The sequence below is a fragment of the Protomyctophum parallelum genome (assembly GCF_964188405.1).
Source record: "Protomyctophum parallelum genome assembly, chromosome: 7".
Classification (NCBI taxonomy): domain Eukaryota; kingdom Metazoa; phylum Chordata; class Actinopteri; order Myctophiformes; family Myctophidae; genus Protomyctophum; species Protomyctophum parallelum.
The window spans coordinates 28944713-28967913 of record NC_139705.1 but is presented as its reverse complement, the minus strand read 5'-3'; the positions used below and the strand labels follow the sequence as shown (position 1 = coordinate 28967913).

Here is a 23201-nt window from a genome sequence, read left to right as displayed (position 1 = left end):
CCTATACGTATTTAGTCTCATAGTTTTAGTCATCATTCGTTTTTATTTAGTTTCCATGTCGTTTTCGTCACAGGAATTCTTTATGGCGTAGCCAATACGAGCCTTAACATTTTTCGTCTTAGTTTTAGTCGACGAAATCAACACTGCTGGCCAGCAGCACAGCAGCAGCAGGCAGCCTCGGTTTAGTTTGTTATCATGACTGTTCTGGAACGTCCCCCCCCCCCCCCCCCCCCCCATGTTGTGCTGCCGGACCCAGCTGTTAACAGTATACAAGCATAGTGTGTCTATAATAAAGCAGCCTGCGCAGCGCAGCAGTCCCACTATAGAGCCAGTTCCTAGTCCAACTACTATGGAACGCAAACGGGATGACTGGCAGCAGCAGCGGACTAATAAACGACGAAGACAAGCCGAGGAGGAAAGCAGCCATCATGTCGGATGACACCAGCACCACAACAACATACACCCTGGAGGAGCCCCACATGCGCGGGGAAGGAGACCGGCTCCGAACGTTCCTGGACCCCCTCGGGGGACCGTCCCCCCCGTCCCCGGCGTGCCCCCCCGCCGGCGCCGATCAGGCCACGGGGACGGGGATGGGGAGGAGGTGGTCCCCGTGGCCCCCCTCGGCCCCCGTGGCCCCCGGGGACCTGGCCCGGGCCGGGTTCTTCTTCCTGGGCGAGGAGGACCAGGTGCAGTGCTTCTGCTGCGGCGGCGTGCTCCGCTGCTGGGCGGCCGGGGACGACGCGGCGGCCGAGCACCGGAGGCACTTCCCCAGCTGCGGCTTCGTGCTGCTCGGGGGCCTGGGTGGTGGTGGGGACCCGGGGGGTGGTGGTGGAGGAGCCGTCGGGAACGTTCCTCTAGTAGGACTGGGGGTTGTTGGTGTTGTTGAGGAGGGGTCCTCCTCCTCCTCTGACAGTGACACGGACTCCGTGGACGGCCAGCTCCTCAGTCAGCTCCAGAGGCTGACCGTGGACGAGCAGGGAGCCCCGATGGGACAGGCCGTGTACCCCGAGATGGAGGCGCAGGACTCCCGCCTGAGCACCTTCCACAGCTGGCCCCCCGGCGCGACCATCCGGCCGGACGACCTGGCCAGAGCGGGATTCTTCTACACAGGTTGGTGGTGACATGACAGACCGACTGACCCGACCGATCAACATGCATAATCAAACACTAAATATTCTTATTTCACAAGGCACAAGCCTGCCTATGCGTACACAAATCCGTATATTATTGAGTTTAAAGTTTATCTTTGAATAGCAGTCCTTGCTCTCAATGGTTGATTGATTGATTGGAATTTTTATTAACAGTTTGCAGAATTACAGTAGGCCTACATTTCAAGCACAAACTCAATACAAAGACTGTTAAATCTGAGTGGATGACCCAATAATAAAGAATTACACTTGTTTACAAGAGGGTCCACCTTGTTCAATTCATCAAAGTGGAATATGCTATACAGTAACAGAGTAGGCTATAGCCACTGGACAATTGTCCACTAAAAACACTAAATATTCTTATTTCACAAGCTTATGCTTAAAAGTATATTAGTATATATTAGTATATTATTGAGTTTATCTTTGAATCGCAGTCCTTGTTGGCAAATCAATGGAATATAAGCTACCGGTATACACAGAGTGGCACACGGGTCCCTCATTGTGAGCTTGAGTGACCAGCGTCCATTGTTGTCCACTTAAAAAACACTAAATATTCTATATAAAATTATTTTTTTGAATAGTCCTTGTCAATGGAATATTATTTAAGCTATATACACACACAGAGTAGCCACTGGACTGTCGGGACACTATGCGGTCCCTCATTGTGAGAGAGTTCCCGTGTGGGGGGAGGACAATTGTCCAGCTGAGTCATGCGGTTTTGGGGGACAGAAAAGCCTGGACAGGACCAGCTGGAGGCTGCGTTTACATATAGATCTGACTGACCAGAAGCTGCCACACGTACCACCATGCACAGCCTTATATATAGACTCCCAAAAATATTGTTATTGTTATTGGCCGCCGACCCCATCTGAAAATATGTTGTTGCAGGGACCCCCCCCACGCTATGAGCTTGTGGATCTGCTATTTTTCAATAGCTAAAGTGTAACATAATGCTTAAAACACCAAAAGGGGTTCCTGTTCCGAATGGGTTAATTAAAGACTTTGAAGACTTAGAAAAGCAGAATAATAGGTAAAACAAGTTGAGGTATCAGGAGCTCAAGCAACTAGCTGCCAACCGTTCTATGGCTCTGCTATCAAATATCAAATTTTCACAGAACATTCACAGAAAATAGCAGATCTATATACAGAGCGTATAAGCTCATAGAAAAGCTTGTAGGAAAGCTCGTAGAAAAAAGCAGCACGGTTCAAGTCATGACATTCCTGGAAATATTGGTTCGGAATTCATCAAGGGTCCTGGAATTTATCAAAGGTCCTGGGAAATGTCTTTTTTGTATAGGCTATGCATTGTTTTTGGCTATTGATTTAATTAAAAACATTTTCCAAATATGTATAATATTACACAAAATATGTAACATAGGTATTATTTTTTTTGCGTGATTGCAGCCTAATGTGTACCGGAAGTGACAAAGAACAGATCTACATAGACCCCCCCCCCCCCCACCCCAGAAGCAAAGATTTGAGTTAAAAACGCTCTCTTTGAAAGATGTGCGCCACATTTAAAAATAAATAAAAAATAGCAGATCTACAAGTTCATAGTGCGGCGCTATGCTTGTAGATCTGCTATTTTTCAATAGCTAAAGTATAACATAATTTATAAAACACCAAAAGGGGTTCCCGCCTGGAATGGGTTAGATATTGCATATACTGTAGGAGTAAGAGACTCATTATTGCACTGAATGATTATAATAGGCCTGCGATCCTCAGGTTTTACACTGCAGGGCGGGGTCTGCCAATAAATGTGTGGGTGATAGGAAGGTTTTCGTATTTTCTCCAAAAATGATAATCTTTGAACATAAGTATATGAATTAGGGATGCTCCGATCGGGGTTTTTTTGTGCGTAATATTTCCAAAATTATTATATCTCAAAACCCACATCAAAACCTGTATTGTGTGTGTGGGGAGGAAGGCGAGAATGTTGTCACAAAGATATTATACTATATGTCTGATTGACATTTATACCACTTAAATGGTGTACTGTAAATAAAATATTGTTTTCTCCAGATAGGGTAAATTGTCGATTGTGGCGATTATCGGAGCATATCTAATATGAATCCAACATGTTAGCAAAGATAAGTTGTAAACAAACAAACATTTAATTTACACACCACTGATGTTGTCAAACACATCTATGAAGCCATCAAAGCTACAGTATCACTCAAATGTCCACACATGCCGTCATTCATGAAAATCAGCTAAATATTGTGAGCTATAGTGTCGAACAACCTCGAGATCGGTAACCGGAACACTCGCCCCATTTTTTCTGTTGACCACTCGCCCCCATTATTGTATCAGTTTAGACATAGTTTTACTGAGGTTATGTTTAGGAATAAGGTTAGGTTTAGACATAGTTTTCCTGAGGTTAAGGTTAGGAATAAGGTTAGGTTTAGACATAGTTTTACTGAGGTTAAGGTTAGGAATAAGGTTAGGTTTAGACATAGTTTTACTGAGGTTAAGGTTAGGAATAAGGTTAGGATTAGACATAGTTTTACTGAGGTTAAGGTTAGGAATATGGTTAGGTTTAGATATAGTTTTACTGAGGTTAAGGTTAGGAATAAGGTTAGGTTTAGACATAGTTTTACCAAGGTTAAGGTTAGGAATAAGGTTAGGTTTAGACATAGTTTTACTGAGGTTAAGGTTAGGAATACGGTCAGGTTTAGACATAGTTTTACTGAGGTTAAGTGTAGTAATAAGGTTAGGTTTAGATATAGTTTTAACGAGGTTAAGGTTAGGAATGAGGTTCTTCCTGACTGTACCCCCATGTCTGGGAGCCCAATCTTCCGGTTCTCGCTGTGTGTGTCCTCAGGTCACGGCGACAACGTCAAGTGTTTCTTCTGCGACGGAGGGCTGAGGAACTGGGAGCCCGGAGACGACCCGTGGCAGGAGCACGCCAAGTGGTTCCCACGGTACTACGAACGCCTCTCGTCTCTGAACCAGTGTTGTTTTTGGCAGCAATTTTTTCATTTTATTTTATTTTTAGTCATTAGTCTCTTGAATAGTTTTCATTTAGTTTTAGTCACATCTCAGTCACCCGGAATGTTTTAGTGTTTAGTCTAGTTTTAGTCGATTAAATATCATAAGATTTTAGTCGACTAAGTTGATGTAGTCGAACACAATGTATTTTGGCGGCCCTTGATGCCGTCGTAATGACTTATTTTGACTGAAAATAGCTGATCTACAAGCCCACAATGCGTTGCGCTGCAGAGCGTTGTGGGCTTGTAGATCACCTATTTTCAGCATGCAACTAATTGTAAAATGACTTATACTGGATCTTTTTTTCACTAGTCCCTTCCTAACATTTTAGTCTAGTTGTTATTTGTTGACAAATCTGTCAATATATATTGTCTTAGTTTTAGTCAACATAGCTTAGTTTTAATTTAGTTTCCATTTAGTTTTCGTCAGTGGAAAAAAGATAGTCGACGAACATTTTTCGTCTTAGTTTCAGTCGATGAAATCAACACGGCTCTGAATGTGTGCAAAATGGAACCAAACGGAACTAGTAAAAGTGCCCCTCGGGGCACACAAGTCTCCACCAGGCCAGGTCAGGTGTGTGGCCTCCTGGTAGCGCTATAATCTCCTGGTGGCGCTACGTTTCACAGAAGGTGGTCCTCAGACGAGCCCTCCATCGTCTCCTCCATTTAAAACAGAATCAATCTCCTAAACCAATAAGGTGGTTGTATGCCAACAGATTTTCCCTTCCGCTTAAAATCAGCCGGAACGACCCCAAGTCTGTCTGTGGTTTCATAAATATTTATACATACAATAAAAGTATGAATAGCAACGCTTCGTTCGCACCACATTTCAAGCTTGTAGATCTTCTCTTTTTGATGCTTTTGTTGTGTGACGTTCATTATAGAGCATTAATTTAGGAAAAAACTAAAACAAAACACAAAACAGTTAAAATATATGGAGATAATCAAGGTTTCTGCCCAGCCCTTTGTGAATGGTGTCTCTTGATGGTGGATTTAACTAAAGTGTATTTCCTCATCAGATGGTAGATTAAACTAACGTGTATTTCCTCATCAGATGGTAGATTTAACTAACGTGTATTTCCTCATCAGATGTGACTTCCTGCTGCAGACCAGAGGACAGGAATATGTCAACAACATCCAGGACTCCCACTTCCACCTCGGTCAGACCGTGGTAAGAAACATTAATATATCAACAACCCACTTCCACCTGGGGCAGACCGTGGTAGGAAACACTCAGTGATTTCACTTAATTCAAATATCACTTTTTTGTGTGCTGACCATAGAAGGAGTTCCTCCCTGTCCCCAGTGAGCCCCTGGGGTCAAAAAACCCTAGTTTCGGTGGCGGGTGAGAAAGCCTTCATCCAATCAGGATGAGAGGGGCCTTCCTCCAATCATGATCGAGTGCAGGGGGCGGGCCTTGGTGCACGTGCTGTTGGCCTGTCACACTTCCCCCCCACTGTAGTGCGTGCATGTGCACATCTTGTTACCGCAGCAGTCACTCAAATCACTGAATGCTCCTTTAATATGTCAACAATATGTTGAATCGATTCTGATCTATTCTTTCGTGACGCAAACTGACTTCTGTTCTGTGTTTGGTTGGTTCTCCAGGGTGGAATGCAGACTCCCATCAGTCGAGACATAGGCTCTGGAAACGGTATGTCACTGTGGCTGTGGTGTGGTGTGTGCTGTTTGGCTATTTATTTGGCAAGATGACCAGACTTTAAAGGAGAATTTCAGACTAGAAGGCTTTCTTACCTTTATTTGTAGTTGTTACGTCCCCACCATAGAGGTCCAGGTGTTATTTTGTACAAAAGCGCATTAATGGCTATTTCCACTACCATAAGCCCTCAATAAATAGGCCCTGCGGTAAGCCCCGCCCGCTCGCTCAGCTGCCTCGATACCGTTGTTAAGCAGGACAAACATCAGCGAACCTCCATTGAGGACCGTGTTATGTCGGCGTTTTTCCGAAGAGGAATAGAAGCATTCATATCAACAACATTCATACTATAATAACGCCATGGTGAAACGTTGCTGTTGGGCGTCCTGCAACAGTGCTTCATAGGCACCCAGAACGTTTGGGGCATTTATTTTTATTCCTTTCCCGTGGGTGCGCACAATGTTTACATTCTAGAGGAGGAAGCGGCGGTGGCGTCACTCGTTCACCCTCCCTGCTACTATCATACTAGTATTAACGTCAACCTTTACTAAACAATGGTTAAATCAATCGTCTAATAAACAACAAACAACTTACCTTGGAGCAAATGGTGTGCTTTGTAACTTTCTAGTTGCTTGTGTTGGACGGCAGCCACATAACTGTCTTCAACCACAGGCTCCAGTCACGTCCCCTCCCACTGCGGTTCAGAAAAAAAAGAACGCTGCTTACCCCCTTCTGCATGCAAAAAGTGAAGGTCCGCTAATGGTCTAAACTATTTTATTTGCCGTTCCTAAATTCAAAATAGTTTAGACCATTAGCGGACCTTCACTTTTTGGATACAATGTGCAGAAAATGGTAAGCAGCGTTCTTTTTCTGAACCGCAGTGGGAGGGAACGTGACTGGAGGCTGGAGACCAACACAAGCAACTGAGCGTGGAGATTAGAAAGTTACAAAGCACACCATTTGCTCCAAGGTAAGTTGTTAGTTGTTTATTAGACGATTGATTTAAACATTGTTTAGTAAAAGTTGACGTTAATAGTATGATTTAGTAGCAGGGAGGGTGAATGAGTGACCGCCGCGTCCTCCACCTCCAGAATGTAAACATTGACATGTGCATGATGTGCGCACCCACGGGGAAAGGAATAAAAAGAAATGCCCCAAACGTTCTGGGTACTTATTAAGCACTGTTGCAGGACGCCCAACAGCAACGTTTCACCATGGCGTTATTATAGTATGAATGTTGTTGATATGAATGCTTCTATTCCTCTTCGGAAAAACGCCGACATAACACGGTCCTCAATGGAGGTTCGCTGATGTTTGTCCTGCTTAACAACGGTATCGAGGCAGCTGAGCGAGCGGGCGGGGCTTACCGCAGGGCCTATTGAATGGGGCATTGGGTTGTTGTGCTAATTCGCTTATTTCCATCGTCTCAAAAATCGTCTCTTCATAATGTAAAATGTGTAAATAAATAGTATCCCAAGCGGCACACTTTACTACTTATTTAGATGGAAATAAGCGAATTAGCACAAAAACCCAACCCCCATTGAGGGCTTATGTTAGGGGAAAAAGCCAATAATGCACTTTTAGACATGGACGTCACAATTTACAGTGTACATGTATACTAATTCCCGTGCTGTGAGAACACTTTCTCACAGTGCGAAGCAAAAGCTCAAAATCTTTGAGTTTAAAACAAAAGAAAGACATGGATGGATGACGAACCTGCCCCAAATATCGCATTTTATGCAGTGATGCACATAAAGACAGCGTGCGCGAGATCGTGCACACAGGGATTTCGGACGGTTTTAGGTAGATTACATCGGCCAAACAAGCTAAAGGTTGCTACATTTTGCCACATTAAACCCCCGATTATAGGGAATAAAATGTTTACGTCATTTACATCAACGGTTATGATGTTTTTTTGATTAATTACATCAATTACGTATAAGGTGGTTAAGTAGCATGTGACATATCAAACTAGGGGGTTTTCATCATTCTGAATCCATTCCAAGCATTAGTTTTGCACAAAAAACACTCCTTGGGCTACAAACGGTAGCTATGGCCGGAAGGATCGACATATGGAATGTCAGAACAGGTCAGCTCCATATATGGAGATCTAAGGGTTTGAGGTCAGATGTCAAGCTCTTGGCTGGCTACATAGATCTATAGGTGATGATCCAGTCTTCTGGTGTATGGTTATTCAGGGTTTGATGAGGTCAGTGTCGCGGACTTCATATATGGAGACGGCCATATATGGTGGCGGCGTGATAGAGTCACTGGACGGAGTCCAGAGGTTTTGCAGGTTTTCATAGTAATCTGTGACCTATGGTCGCAATAAACCCAGTTTACCCTACTAGTTTGTGTGCGTCCTCCTGTCCTGTCCGGTCCCGCAGACGTGGTGGCCTCTGGGCTGTGGGCTTTTAGTTCTTCTTGTGTCGTTTATAAATATTAGACATGAACGTGCCCGTCGGCCACCGGCCTATTGGGAACGATGCAACTTTGGAACCTAATAGTATCCGTTGTCATGGCACCAGTTTTAAATATCTGTCCCACATGTAGATCTCTGTATGAGCGTGTGGTTGAAGAGTGCAAACTGACTGTGAAAAGTGGAGTGGTTAAGTAATGAATTGGCAGGTGTGGGGTTGCCATGGCAGCCTCTGGCTGGAAATTGCCTTAGGAATTGGTCTCATTAGGCCAACTGGCAGAGCCAGAGGCTGGACATTTCACAGGTGAGGGGATTTAAGGCAGAGCCTGACCAGAGCCTTGTGTGGTGGTTCTGGATAACTGAGAATACCGGGGCACCGGGCACTGCACTCCCTGCGGGAGTGTGGAACGCATGTGTCAAATTTGATCGGTGGGGTAAACGGTTCTCAACTTACGAGCCGCGCCACATTTATGTAAGGGATAATATCTGGCTAGGTGGTCATTGACAGGGAGTTTAACCACCGAGGCCGAGGTGGTTAAACTCCCTGAAGGTGAATTATATATCCAGACAATGACCACCTAGCCAGATATTATCCGCTTAACAAAAAAAAGTATTCCATAAGTTCGCGCTGGCTGCGTCTGGCCAGCTGCAGGGCTGGAGCACTGTTGGAAAACAAGGAAGTGAGTTGATAAAATATAATCCATTTTAGGGTACTGTTTCGTCTATTTCTCGCTCAAATGTTTTCAAAAACTTTTTTGAGAGCAATGTTTAGCTGTAAATTACATTGTTTGTCACTAGTGTGTGTGTGTGTGTGTGTGTGTGTTTACATGGCTGTCATGTTGGAAACAGCAGTAAATCAAGCGGGGCACAGCCGCGCAGCTGGTGCTCAGAGGGTTTGATTAGGCAGAGGTCTGTTATAAAGCGGAGCGGTCATTATGATGAGATAACTCACCGCTGAATTCAGCGATTGACCAATCAGAATCAAGCAGTCAACCAAGCCATGTAATAAAGTAGGATAATAATAACTGTTCCCAGACGTGGTGGGCTCGGGGCTGGGGGCCGGCTCGGCCATGCTGTCCCCCGTGGTGCAGTCTGTGGTCAGGATGGGCTTCGAGGCGGCCGTGGTGGAGAGCCTGGTCCGGACCAAGTACCTTCTGACCGGACGACACTACACCAACGTGTCCGACCTGGTGACCGACGTCCTGCAGGCCGAGGAGGAGGACCGGCAGCAGCAGCAACGGGACAGGACCACCACCCAGACCCAGAACAGAGGTAAGCGTTAGTCCTGGTGGTGTCCCACTGGGACCACCCAGACCCAGAACAGAGGTAAGCGTTAGTCCTGGTGGTGTCCCACTGGGACCACCCAGACCCAGAACAGAGGTAAGCGTTAGTCCTGGTGGTGTCCCACTGGGACCACCCAGACCCAGAACAGAGGTAAGCGTTAGTCCTGGTGGTGTCCCACTGGGACCACCCAGACCCAGAACAGAGGTAAGCGTTAGTCCTGGTGGTGTCCCACTGGGACCACCCAGACCCAGAACAGAGGTAAGCGTTAGTCCTGGTGGTGTCCCACTGGGACCACCCAGACCCAGAACAGAGGTAAGCGTTAGTCCTGGTGGTGTCCCACTGGGACCACCCAGACCCAGAACAGAGGTACTGTTAAACCCATTTAGACCTGAGGAGGATTCTACAAATGCCAGTTTTCTGAAAAACCCTATGTTTCTATGTCGAGTCGTGACTCGTGATCAAACATTTTCATGTCAAGGACCCCCCAACACATATATGCAAATTTTGAGTTTAGTTTTAGTCATAGTCTTTTGAATAGTTTTCATTTAGTCACATTTTAGTCACCCGGAATGTTCTAGTGTTGGTCCAGTTTCAGCAGACAAAATATCATACGATTTTGTCGACTTAAATCTACAGTTGATTTAGTCGACTAAAATGTGTTTTGACAGGCCTTGATGTCGTTGTAATGGCATATTCTACACTTTTGTTGCATGCTGAAAATAGCAGATATACAAGCTCACAACGCGCCGCGTGCTGCGACGCGTTGTGAGCTTGTAGATCTGCTATTTTCAGCATGCAACCTAGCATAAAACTGGATCTCTTGTCCACTAGTCCCTCCCATTTTAGTCAGACATAGTCTTTTTCATAGATTTTTATTTTGGTTTTATTTAGTTTTAGTCAGTGAAAAAGGGTAGCAGACGAACATTTTTCGTCTTAGTTTTAGTCGACGAAAACAACACTGGTCTGGGGAGAGCAATGGACAGATGATCCAAGCCGCTTCTTTTCACCTGACAGGGGGTTGTTTCGCCGGCAGGACGTAGCCAGCTCCTCCGCCCAAATAGCTAAAGACTGAATCAAGCAAGTAGACATTACCATTGACCACACGGCCATCTTGCCATTAAGTTAATGCCAGGGTGGTAACCATAGACATATAAACGTAGACGCCCTTTCCGGCTCTGGAGTGCATGTGCTCAAGGGAGGGCAAAACATTCCCGAGGTTCCTTGCGAAGCCCCGCGGAAGCATGAGCGTACATCACAGAGCGCATGTTCGGGTCTGATAAGTCAGCGTGACGTAACGTGCCTTCCACACTCTTGCACACATATGGCTCCAACGAACTGCAACGCCCAATGAGGCATCTATGGTGGTAACTAGGTGCAATTTCCCATCTAAATGGTAAATGGTGCATTTATATAGCACCTTTATCCAAGGCGCTTTACATAGATTGTGCATTTGATTACATTCACCCATTCACAGTCACACACACATTCATACACCGACGGCGGCGGAAACTATGCAAGGCACCAACCAGCACATCTGGTCTGGGGAGTCTGGGGAGCCCGGGTTCGAGCTGGCAATCTTACGGTTACCATCCAGCCACTCTACCCCTGAGCCACTGCCGCCCATCTGATTGTATTAAACAACTTTAAACTCACCAACATTGCAGCTGTACGAAAAGCTTGAATTATCCTCTTTCTATAAGTGTTTGTTTCATACAAATCCAGCTGTACGAAAAGCTTGAATTATCCTCTTTCTATAAGTGTTTGTTTCATACAAATCCACCGTAGACATGTCATGTAATGAGCTATTTTCTGTCCTTGCAGGTGATTATTTTTAAGTGTCAGAGTTTGGAATTGCTCGTTGGATATCACTCAACGACCTGTGCGTACCACCTGTTTTGAATTTGCACATAATGCAGGAGGCAGCAGGACGTTGCTTTACTGAAAGCGAGCGCTTCCGAACTCTGATGGCAAGATGGGGGCTCAAAGGGGGGATGGGGGATCAAAGGGGGCTTCAGCCCGTGCCCTTTTACCCGTCTGTAAAACTCCAGACCATGAATGCAACTATTTACTATGGTGAAAGAAGGCCATACCCGAGAATTGATTTATTCTGAACTCTCCTGATTTTGAACGCAGCATTTTGAGTTGAAAGAATTGGTTTAGAAATCCATGTCATCGCCGCATCTCCAGTAGCCAATGAGTTACTGGAAAATAGCAGATTGGAAAATAGCCGATCTACAAGCTCTTAGGGAATTTCAGCCCCTGCCTCTGTAACACTCTTCTGCACGTCCCAGGGTGTGCATATAGTCAAAACCCAATATTTGAAATATGTCAAATAAAAGTCTTGTGTATTTATGTGGTGCTGGTGTGTCGATCCCCTCAGAGTCAGATGTGAGACAGGGTCCCAGCGCTGGAATTGTGAGGAGCCAGATGCCTGTCCGAGAGAAAGGTACCACAAAAACAACACACTTTATACATCTAGACCCACTATTATCACCAAAGTCCCGCGTTATACCAGACTGTTTGTTGCCTCTCACAATTCTCAAATGCTTCCATCTTGCAGTCTGGAGCAACGGAAGAGCTGTCATGAGTCAAATATATAATAAAGCGGAAGTGGAGCCTCCTCCCCACTTCCGTTTCGTCTTTACAGTCGCGCAAATTTATCCTATAATATAAATAAAACTTATCTAAGCATCTAAGCTTGCTGCTTAGCAGAAAAGGAAATAAAATGTAAAGATATTTAAACATATTTTTTCGCGAACGGAAATGGGAGCTTCCTTACTCGGATTTAGTTCCAGACTATATATAACTAGAAAAAGTGCCCTTCCGGGCACAGGTCTCCACCAGGTTATCCACAGATCCGTGCAGTTAGAGGTAAAAACACTTTTCGGCCAGTTATAGCACCACCTTGAGGCTGAGTTGAAATTGTTCATGTGGCATTTCGTCCTCGGCCTAGTGGGAATGTGGGTGCACAATTTCACGGAAATCAAGCGATGTGTTCATGATTTGCAGCATTTTGTTTGAAACTGAGCACTCCTGTGAACTTTGGAAGCCAATCTTAACCAATCAGGATGGAGTCTGATAAATCTGAAAGACCCGTTTCGTTGAATGGCTCTAGAGAGACTGTGTACCAATTTGCGTGATGTTTGGACAAAATCTGTAGGTGTACTGTGCAAAAACTTGTTTTGCACAAAGCGGCCTCCTGGTGGCGCTATAACAGGCCGTTCTGGAAAGTTTGGGGCAGAGGTTCATGGTTGGCATCCAGGGAGTGTGTGTGCAAAATATGGCATGGAAAAACTTGTTTTGCACAAAGCGGCCTCCTGGTGGCGCTATAACAGGCCGTTCTGGAAAGTGTGGGGCAGAGGTTCATGGTTGGCATCCAGGGAGTGTGTGTGCAAAATATGGCATCGACCGGGTTAACGGTGGCCGAGATTAGCTGTTCACGGACACACACACGGACACACAAACGGACGGACACACAAACGGACGGACACGCGGACGGACGGAGTGCAAAACATACTCTCCCCACATGCCTTCGGCCTGGTGGAGACAACTACACCTATTTAGGAGGTGTAGTTCCAGACTCTATATAGCATTCAGGAGGTGTAGTTCCAGACTATATATAGCATTCAGGAGGTGTAGTTCCAGACTCTATATAGCATTCAGGAGGTGTAGTTCCAGACTCTATATAGCATTCAGGAGGTGTAGTTCCAGACTCTATATAGCATTCAGGAGGTGTAGTTCCAGACTATATATAGCATTCAGGAGGTGTAGTTCCAGACTCTATATAGCATTCAGGAGGTGTAGTTCCAGACTCTATATAGCATTCAGGAGGTGTAGTTCCAGACTCTATATAGCATTCAGGAGGTGTAGTTCCAGACTCTATATATCATTTGGAGATTTTGGAATAGTCTGGATACACGAGACCACACTGTAGACCAACTATTTGATTACAAACATTGAAGAGTGCACAGTGCCATCTGCTGGTCAGAGTTAGGTTAGTTCCACATGGTATCAAGTTCGGACTCGCCACAACTGATTTCACTGTCATTTGGATTCTACAGAAGTATTTTACAGAATCATGTTGCGCATCAAAATGTTTGCATGTTCTCCCCGTGTCCCCTAGGGTAGGTACCCTCACAAAAACATGCAGTAATCCTGGTCTCTAAACTGCCGCCCCCTGGCCAGCCAGGGCGCCTGATGGAGGGGAAAAGAACTGGTTGGAATAACGTGTTCCTTCCACGCGCTGTCCAACCAGGGAAACTTCCCCCTGTCAGGTGTAAAGGAGCAACTTGGACACTCAGGCATGAAGGAAGCATGAGTTCAAGTCCGTTGCTCTCCCCAGGTTGGCGGAGGGTGTGTAGAGCCCAGGATCACATTAGATAATTGACACAGGGTGAAAAATGGGTTACAAAATCGTGGGATAAAAATTATATATAAAATAAAATAAAATAGCAGATCTTCAAGCTACAAACACACCTGTAACGTGTTGTGAGCACATAGATAGGCTATTCTCTGTATACTGTAGATGAAAAAGTGTTCAAAGTATAGCCAATAGAATAGATTAGATTAAAGATATTTCATGAAAGCAAAGGCAGGCGTCAACCTGCAATCTCTTCAACTGGAATGCAGAACATATGGGTTTAGAAAAAACATCAACAAAACATTCATGAAACAGTTTAGGGAACTGTGCTAGCGTGGGTCGGTGGGTAGGCTCCTTTCACTCAGTTTCACAAATCACAGATTGGGACAAACGTAATCTTCCAGTGGGGACTCCTCACTGGCAGGTCATTTTGTATTTTAATGTGTAGTCAGACAGTCAGTTTGTGAAATTAGCAGAAGATTTTTGAAAAAGTTTCATAAACCTGGCACAGCTAAATTACTTCTCTATGACATATTTACAAAGACTAAAAACATTCTCAGTGATTTCAGTTAATTTTACTTAGTGTTAGTTTTGCGGAGACTCTTTTTTCAGTGAACTCAAATGTTTTGTCAATTCTAGTTTTCTAGATTTCATTTATTGGTTGCAGTTAAAGGTATATTCAGTGATTTCACTTAATTCAAATATCACTTATTTTTTTGTTTTGTTGTGATAATCCTCCCTACTATAGAGTGTGCTGACCATATAAGGAGTTCCTCCCTGTCCCCAGTTAACCCCTGGGGGTCAAAAAACCAGCCAAAAACGAAACCACTGATTATACCTTTAAAGGGGCACTTTTCAACCTTATTGTCATTTACTACACGGCTCCGTTGAATGCTGTAATTTATGTTTTTCCTTTCTTTTTTAAAATAAAAATCTGTCGCAGATACAGCGACTGTAGCGTGATCAAGCAGGGCATTCATTTACGAGAAAAAACCCCATAAAAAGTTAAAATACAGATATACGAATTCAATTCAATTCAATTCAATTCAATTCAATTCAATTCAATTCAATTCAATTCAATTCAATTCAATTCAATTCAATTCAATTCAATTCAATTCAATTCAATTCCCTCCCCTCCCCTCCCTGCCCTCCAGTGGTGGGCGACCCCAGCCCAGAGGAGCTCCTTCGCCAGCTGCAGGAGGAGAGGACGTGCAAGGTGTGCATGGACAAGCTGGTGAGCATGGTGTTCATCCCCTGTGGTCATCTGGTGGTGTGTGGAGACTGCGCCGCCAGCCTGCGCCACTGTCCCATCTGCAGGGCGGTCATCAGGGGAAGCGTCCGCGCCTTCATGTCCTAACCCATTTAGGCCTGCCATCGACATTTAAAAAAAAAAGTCTTCTAAATCATGACAAATTTCTGGAAAACCTCATGTTTCTATATCAGTGGTTCTCAATATTCCATGTCAAGGACCGCCAAAAATGATGTTATCTGATAATATGTTGTTCCAGGGACCCCCCCATCCAAAAGCAAAGATTTGAGTTAAAAACGTTCGCCCTGAAAGAATATATATTCAAAGATTTGCAGCACATTTTCACGATTTTTCGAAAAATCTCAGATCGACAAGCTGGTAGATCTGCTATTTTTCAATAGCTAAAGTATAACATAATGCTTAAAACACCCAAAAGGGGTTCCCGCCCAGAATGGGCTAAACACACTGTTCCCATATCTGCAGGGCGGTCTGTTTGGCGGGTCAAATCTTAGGACGCATCACCCGGCAGTGTGAGGGCATTCATGTCCTAAAACACACGTTGGGTAATACGTTTGCAACGAGCACATTGGTGTGCCCTCTTGTTGTTTGTTTATTCTGTTCTCTCGGTACGTTGTCGTTCGGGAATCGAGTGTGCTCGCTGCGCCCCCAGGGTGTGTTGAGTGCCCGCACTGACCTGAACAATACTCAGAAGGTGGGGTTGTCGAGTGTGAGTGCGTCACTGCCGTGTCTCAAGGGTAACAGGTACCGTCACCCATAATCCCCTCGTTGGGTTTTTTTTCCCCCCGTCAACCTCACGCCGACCGATCGGTGCGGCGGTTCTTGTATTCTTTATTTTGTTTTACTGGGAATAAGGTTAGAAATAAGTTTAGGGTTAGGGATATAGTTCTACTGGGGTTAAGTTTAGGTACTGTATAGGGTTAGGTTTAGGCATATCGTTTTATTGAGGTTAAGGTTAGGAGTTCCGCCGGCTGTACGCCTGGCGCGAGTTGGTAAAAGGGTGACTTCATTGGTATTCATCTTGAGCGCTTCCCTGCGGCGAACGATGTTGAAGGACATGGTTGCAAAATGCAGCATTTGCGGCCTAATTGGTCCTTTGAGTTTTACTAATACACACACGCAACAACGTGTTGTTTTGACTGGTCGTTCGTGAATAAGCCACACTCTTGCACGCTTTATGATGTCACCGCCCAGCACGCTCTAAAAACTGAGCGCATTCCCGCTGCGCATTCCCTGAACGCACCCCCAATGAAAAACACTTCCACACCGCCACAGATTAGGATCATTTTGGGCGATTTGAACTATTCTGTGTTTCTTAACCCTAGAACACTAAACACGGGTGATTTTCACCCGGGCAATTATATTGTTGTAATTGTCATAATGTTGCTGATGTCTGAGGTGGGTGGGTGTTTGTTTTTAGTTCAACGTTTGTTTTTAAAACGCCATTGACAATGAAGGGAAAATTGACGTCATATTGTCCCTCATTACGTCATATTGTCTCTTTATCGTTAATGCCGTTTAATGTTTTTGTTGTCACGTTTGTTTTACATCACCATTGCATCACCCAATCAACATGAGTTAGACTTTAATATATTAGCGCCCCTCACTTCCCACAGGTGTGATTTTTTCTTCTCCTACAGGCAGGTGTTCGGGTGAATGTCACTCGTGTTTACTGTTTAGTGAAAAATCCCATACACCCACAATGGGATTTTCTTATTCTATTTTATTTTGTCTCTTCACTGAACCATTCTCACATGGAATGAGTGGACCAAAGGAGAAGTTCCCAGCTCCATCATTTTGTGTTTGTTTGTAGTAATATCTTTAAAATAATACCCACATTTTTCACAGATTTCGCCCATCTCCATTATATCTATTTTTCCAAGTTGCCATGCATTGCTGTACTTCAATATATTTTTGATAAATGAGTGACAGTGTGTACATTTTGCTTTCAACACTGAGCAGCTTCTTTTTTTACAGTGTGCTTTACGTTTTCATCGTTTGATTTGCCCTATAGTAGCGATTATTTATTTTATTTTTTTAAAGAAAGAAGATGAATTGAACACGTTGGCTTTGTTTAGTGATTGCTGAGATTGTCAAGGAGTTTATACTGTATATACGATCGATCTTTCTATATAATAAACACATTAATAGTGTGAACCGTGTTTGCCTGGCTATCATTTCCAAGTCGACGAAGTTCCGAGAACTGCATGACATACTGTTTTTTTTCTCCCTTTTTTACTTTAACTGTAGTGTATATGTGATGATTTCCTTTTTTTTCAGAGAAGTGTATATCTGTACATCATTAAATGTTTTGATGAATTGAAAATGGAGGACCCTGATGTAAACAAGACAGTTGTCATGTTGCACACAAGCCTAAAATTGCTGATATTTGCGTCGCCCTCGTTGAAAACAATGTATTTCAAACTCCAGCTTGTCCCTCTCCAGGCTGCATGAACAGAGCTCGAGCACTCAGTTTTCTGTCCCCTCAATGTCGTAACTCTGTCTTATACTCTATGGCTCTGACAACAACAGACCACACAAACGTCAGCACCATTAAAAGTACTTTTTCAGTTTTATTTTTATTATGATTAACAAACAGCTATGTACACACAAAGCACATGTTCTGGACCAATAGGGTCACACCATCAGGGGGGGTCACATGATGATAGGGGGTGGGGGGAGGGGGCTAACAGGACTAAAAGAGAAATACAAAAAGATCGTTTGGACTTTTTTCAGTACAAAGAAACAGAATTATCTACAAAGGGCCGGGGGATCTTTTTTCTTCTTCTTCCAATACAATCTACACAGTACAAGCTTCTGGTATACTGTGTGTGTGTGTGTGTGTGTGTGTGTGTGTGTGTGTGTGTGTGTGTGTGTGTGTGTGTGTGTGTGTGTGTGTGTGTGTGTGTGTGTGTGTGTGTGTGTACGCATGTGCGAGTGTGCTTATCAACGGTATGCAAGTTAACAAAAAATAAAATGTAACGTGTATGAACTGAATGGGATTACATGTAGGCAATTATTTTCTTCAAACCAATAAATACAAATACAATAATAATAATAATAATAATAATAATTGATTGACCAGTCGAATCTCAGGCATAGGCATTCAAAATCTGTGAATCCTGATAATATTAAATCATGTAATTCTGCTCTTTCAAAAAAAAAGAAAAGAAAAGAAAAAGGTTGATAAAGTTGTATATCACAGTGTTTAAAGGACCACTTCACCACTTTTCAACCTATCTTCATATAATAGGTCCTCATTAATAATCATGATAAAATGGCACGATTCTTTTCTACTCAGTCTGTGTCTCATAGGAGGGCTGTGGGCAGTTTAGAAACCGTCTTCCAGTGACATCATCATTAGGCAGATCTTTTTTTAAACAAGACTTTTTTTACAAAGATGTTTAGATTTTCATTATCGTGAAAATGATGGCTAGAAACTTGTATTCCCCATCGATGATGTCACTGGAAGACGGTTTCTGAACTGCCCACAGCCCTCCTATGAGACACAGACTGAGTTTCATGATTATTAGTGAGGACCTATTATATGAAGATAGGTTGAAAAGTGGTGAAGTGGTCCTTTAGGACAAAAGCACATTTTGAATACAAATTTACAACAAAGAAAAGGACCTGGGTTTAAATTAATGAACTCATTTAACCATTAAATTAATATATCGTGAGAAACAACAAGCAACACCATACATACAATTAAGCACCTATTGGTGTGATTTACGGTCAATTAAAGAGCTCCAGAATAACATAACAATAATATAACACGTTTTTAAGATGAGAGCACAGAACACTTAGTAGCCTTTTCATCCTGCACATGAACACATTCGCCGCCAGAGGGCATCAGTTATTCATAAGAAACATTAAGGACAGGAAGAGAGAGAGAGAGAGACTGAGAGACTGTAGGCCATGTACATATTAATACTCTATGATATATATAGGCTAGATGGCTCAAGGCGGAGTCTCTTACGTAGTTCACCCGCAGCCATCTTACTGAGGGGCTACAGTACAGTATGTTCAATGGCAGCTCAATCAAAAACTCCCTCAAATCTTGACGGATTTACAAACGGGTTGGTTTAATACAAACGTTATCAACGTGGCTATGATTCAGGACGCTGCTTATTCTTTTTTAATAAAACATGTCATATAAAAGTATGCGGACGTCTCTGACTTGTATAACAAACCAACCCGTTTGAAAATCGGTTGAAAATTAAGCAAGTTATGGTTATTTAAAAAGTATTTGCCCATAGACACAATGTTATGCTGCCCCTCTGTAAGATGGCCGCCACGTAGCAACGTCGCTCTCATTGGCCAGCAGCGCGGGTGACCGGGTGAGCCATCTAGCTTTCTTATATGCTGTAGGCTACTATGAAGAAGCAAAGTGCTGATGGCTTCAATGAGGCAGGTCCGTGATTGGTTGGTTGGTTTTCTTTTATCTCTCACCACCAACTACAGGAAATAATAAACATTCTTTCGATTCCGTGACGTCGCGTGACCCAGAGAGTCAAAATTTACTAATAATGTTGTTGTAGCCCAAAGTGGGGTCCGGGGACCCCAGGGGTCCTTGAGGGAGTTCCATGGGGTCCCCAGCTAAATGATAGTTTGGAACCAAAATGGACCCTTATGGGTCTGTAACTGTGGGGGGTCCCAGAGATAGAAATGCCATTAAATGGGTGGTCTGTAAACTAATTCATGTCAAACTGCATGGGGGTCCTTGAAATTAAACGGGTTGAGAATCACCGCTATAGAGCTGCCAAACATCTTCTCTTATATGGGGGTCCTTCCCGCGGGCTAATGAGGATCATTTTAGGGGTCCTTGACATGAAAAAGTTTTGGAACCACTGACATTAAAGTAGTGGTAGAAAGTAACCTTAATTTAAGTAATAATGAATTTTATTTTTATTTTATATTGCACTTTTCATTCACAAGGAATCTCAGAGTGCTACAAGGTTAAAAACATATGGTCTATCATAAAGGTTAAAAACAGGGTTAACAAAAACAGTGCAAAGCGACAGTTCAGCACAAAAAGGCCTTCCGAAACAGGAAGGTTTTCAGGCCTGTTTTAAAACATTCCACAGTCTGCGGCACTCTCAGGTCCATGGGGAGGCTATTCCATAGACGTGGTGCTGCTGAGCAAAAGGCCCGGTCCCCCATGGTGCGCAGTTTGGTGTCAGGAACATGGAGTAGTAGTTTGTTTGCAGATCTGAGGGTGCGGGTGGAGGATGTTTTTGGAGGGGTGATTAGTTCCTGTAGGTAAGGAGGGGCGTGTCCGTTTATGCAGTTGAATGTTATCAGCAGAACCTTGTAGTCGATCCTGGCCGTAACGGGGAGCCAGTGCAGTGTGAAGAGGATGGGTGTGATATGGTCATGTTTGCGGACTCTCATTAGGACCCTGTCAGCGCTGTTCTGTATGTACTGCAGCTTTTGTAGATGTTTGCCAGGAATCCCAATGAAGAGGGCGTTGCAGTAGTCCAGTCTAGAGGAGATAAAGGCATGGACGAGCTTCTCTGCATCTGACTGGGTTAGAAGGGGGCGGAGTTTGGAGATGTTTTTGAGATGGTAAAATGCGGTTCTACATAGATTTTTTATGTGGTCACTGAATGTCAGGTGAGGATCAAACTTGACACCCAGGTTTGTGACTGAGGAGGAGAAGGGGATAACCTGGCCGTCGAAGGTGAGATGGGACATGGGGCATGAAAGAATCTGGTGTGGTGTGCCAACAAGAAGGGCTTCAGTTTTGCTACTGTTTAACTGAAGGAAGTTGTTGCTCATCCATGCCTTTATCTCCCCAAGACCGGTGGTGAGACATGATATGGCTGCAGAGGGGTTGGGGGCAGTCTTAATGTACAGCTGGGTGTCATCAGCGTAACAGTGGAAGGAAAGTCCACGTCCGCTGATGACACGACCAAGGGGCAGCATATAGATAATAAATAAGAGCGGACCAAGAACCGAACCCTGCGGAACACCACACGTGACAGGGAGCAGCTTGGACTTGCACCCACCCAGTGAAACATATTCAGTCCTATCAGACAGGTAGGACTGAAACCACTTAAGTGCAGTGCCTGACAGTCCAGTGGCAGTGTGTAGACACTCCAGGAGGATAGCATGATCCACCGTATCAAATGCAGCGGTTAGGTCAAGGAGGATGAGGAGAGATGGTGATCCTTCATCAGCTGCCATCAAGAGGTCATTTGTCACCCTCAGCAGGGCCGTTTCAGTACTGTGGGCTGTACGAAACCCAGACTGAAATGTCTCAAAAAGGTCGTTGTGTTTGAGATGGTCCTGGAGCTGAGAGGCAACCACCTTCTCCAACACCTTGGACAGGAAGGCGAGGTTGGAGATAGGCCTGTAATTGGCCAGAACCTCCGGGTCCAGGGTGGGCTTTTTTAGAAGGGGACGGATGACAGCAACCTTAAGAGCAGTTGGGACATGACCAGTTTGAAGGGAGATGTTGACAGTTTGTGTAATGAGAGGACTGAGGGTGGGAATGTGTGGTTTAAGCAGAGCAGTGGGAATGGGGTCCAGGGCACATGTGCAGGATTTCATCTTGCTGAGGATTTTCTCCATGTGGCTCTGCTGAACCTCAGTGAAATATGGGAGGGGCGGCACAATCCCCGGCAGGGGGTTGGTGCCAGAAGAAGGCAGGGGGGAGGGGGTGGGCATCAGAGAGCAAATGTTGTTGACCTTGGATCTAAAAAAGTCAATAAAATGATTACATTGCTCCTCAGTTGCCTCAGTTGAGGAAGATGATTGTGGCTTCAGAAGATTGTCTATAGTGGAAAAAAAGTGTTTAGAGTTGCCAGGGTTTTTATTGATTAGGTCGCAGTAGGACTGAGACTGAGCATCTTTAAGGGATTTGGAATATGCCTTTTGATGCTCACGGAAAATCTGCTTATGCACAGTGAACCCAGAGTGCTTGAAGCGTCGTTCCAGAACCCACCCAGTTCTTTTCATTTTCCGCAGTCCCAAGGGGCGGAGCGTGAAAATCTGACCTCACGTGTCTTGACAGGGGCATGGAGGTCAAAAACACTGCTCAAGGATGTGTTATAGTGCTCTACTATTTCATCCACTGATGCAGAGACTGGGAGGGAGATGTTCTGAAGATCCATGGTCATCGTGGCTGGATCAATGTTTTTCCAGTTTCGGAAAACCATTTTCCGCTTCGGTCTGGTAGGGGGCAGCAGAAATGTCAAGGTTATTGAGACCACCATGTGGTCAGACACACCCAGACTGTAGACCTGCAGGTTGTTAATGGGGGCAGAGTCAGTGATGACTAAGTCAAGGGTGTGCCCCTTGTTGTGAGTAGGAACCCCAACATGTTGCTGCAGACCAAGACACTCAAGTGCACTCAAGAACTCTGCTGCAAAACGACAGGAGGGATTGTCCACATGAATATTCAGATCACCAATAATCAGTGTTTGATGACACAGTGCAGAGTGAGGTGAGTAAATCATGTAGACTAGTAGACTACTGTAGGCCTACTTAAGTACAAATTTGAGTTATTTGCACTTTTTTGGAGCATTTACAATTTACAATACTTTCACTTCTACTCCACTACATATCAGAGACAAATATTGTACTTTTATTCCATTACAATTATTTGAAAACTTTAGTTACTTGTAGATTTTGATTATGATTACAAAACATACATTCACCACTATTCGGCCCCGTATACATTTGAGCCATTCGGAAAGAGCAGATCTACAATGTGTCGCGACTCGCGATGCAACACATTGTGAGCTTGTAGATCTGCTCTTTTGATACATTACACTTTTTGATGCCAATACCGATGTACTTTGTACATTTTAATAGATCTTTAGCTAAGCCCCGCCCCCTCTCCCCATGAGTTGGACACTTCCCAGCCTTCCCAGACTAAGAAACTCATTCATTCCAATGCAAATATCAGGGATTTTTTACACATTAAATACTCGTTCATTTTTGGACACAGACCTTCAAAACCTCTTCCAAATCCGTCAACAAGGCCTGCCATATGCACTGGAAAAATATGTGCATGACATTTCTGTTTTTAAAACAATGGAGAGGTTTAGCTGTGATTGGACCATGGCA

The 23201-nt window shown here is 44.2% G+C and overlaps 1 protein-coding gene across 1 annotated transcript; it reads left to right on the top strand.

The window, feature by feature from the left end:
- Positions 1-365: 365 nt before the first annotated feature.
- Positions 366-15340, top strand: birc7 (baculoviral IAP repeat containing 7; the record flags this gene model as incomplete). The annotated part of the gene is made up of 7 exons (XM_083769743.1): positions 366-1110; positions 3973-4072; positions 5228-5309; positions 5747-5792; positions 9250-9486; positions 11879-11944; positions 15013-15340. 7 exons carry the CDS (start codon positions 366-368, stop codon positions 15213-15215), a joined length of 1479 nt encoding a protein of 492 aa, XP_083625869.1. The 3' UTR covers positions 15216-15340.
- Between the last annotated feature and the right edge of the window lie 7861 nt (positions 15341-23201).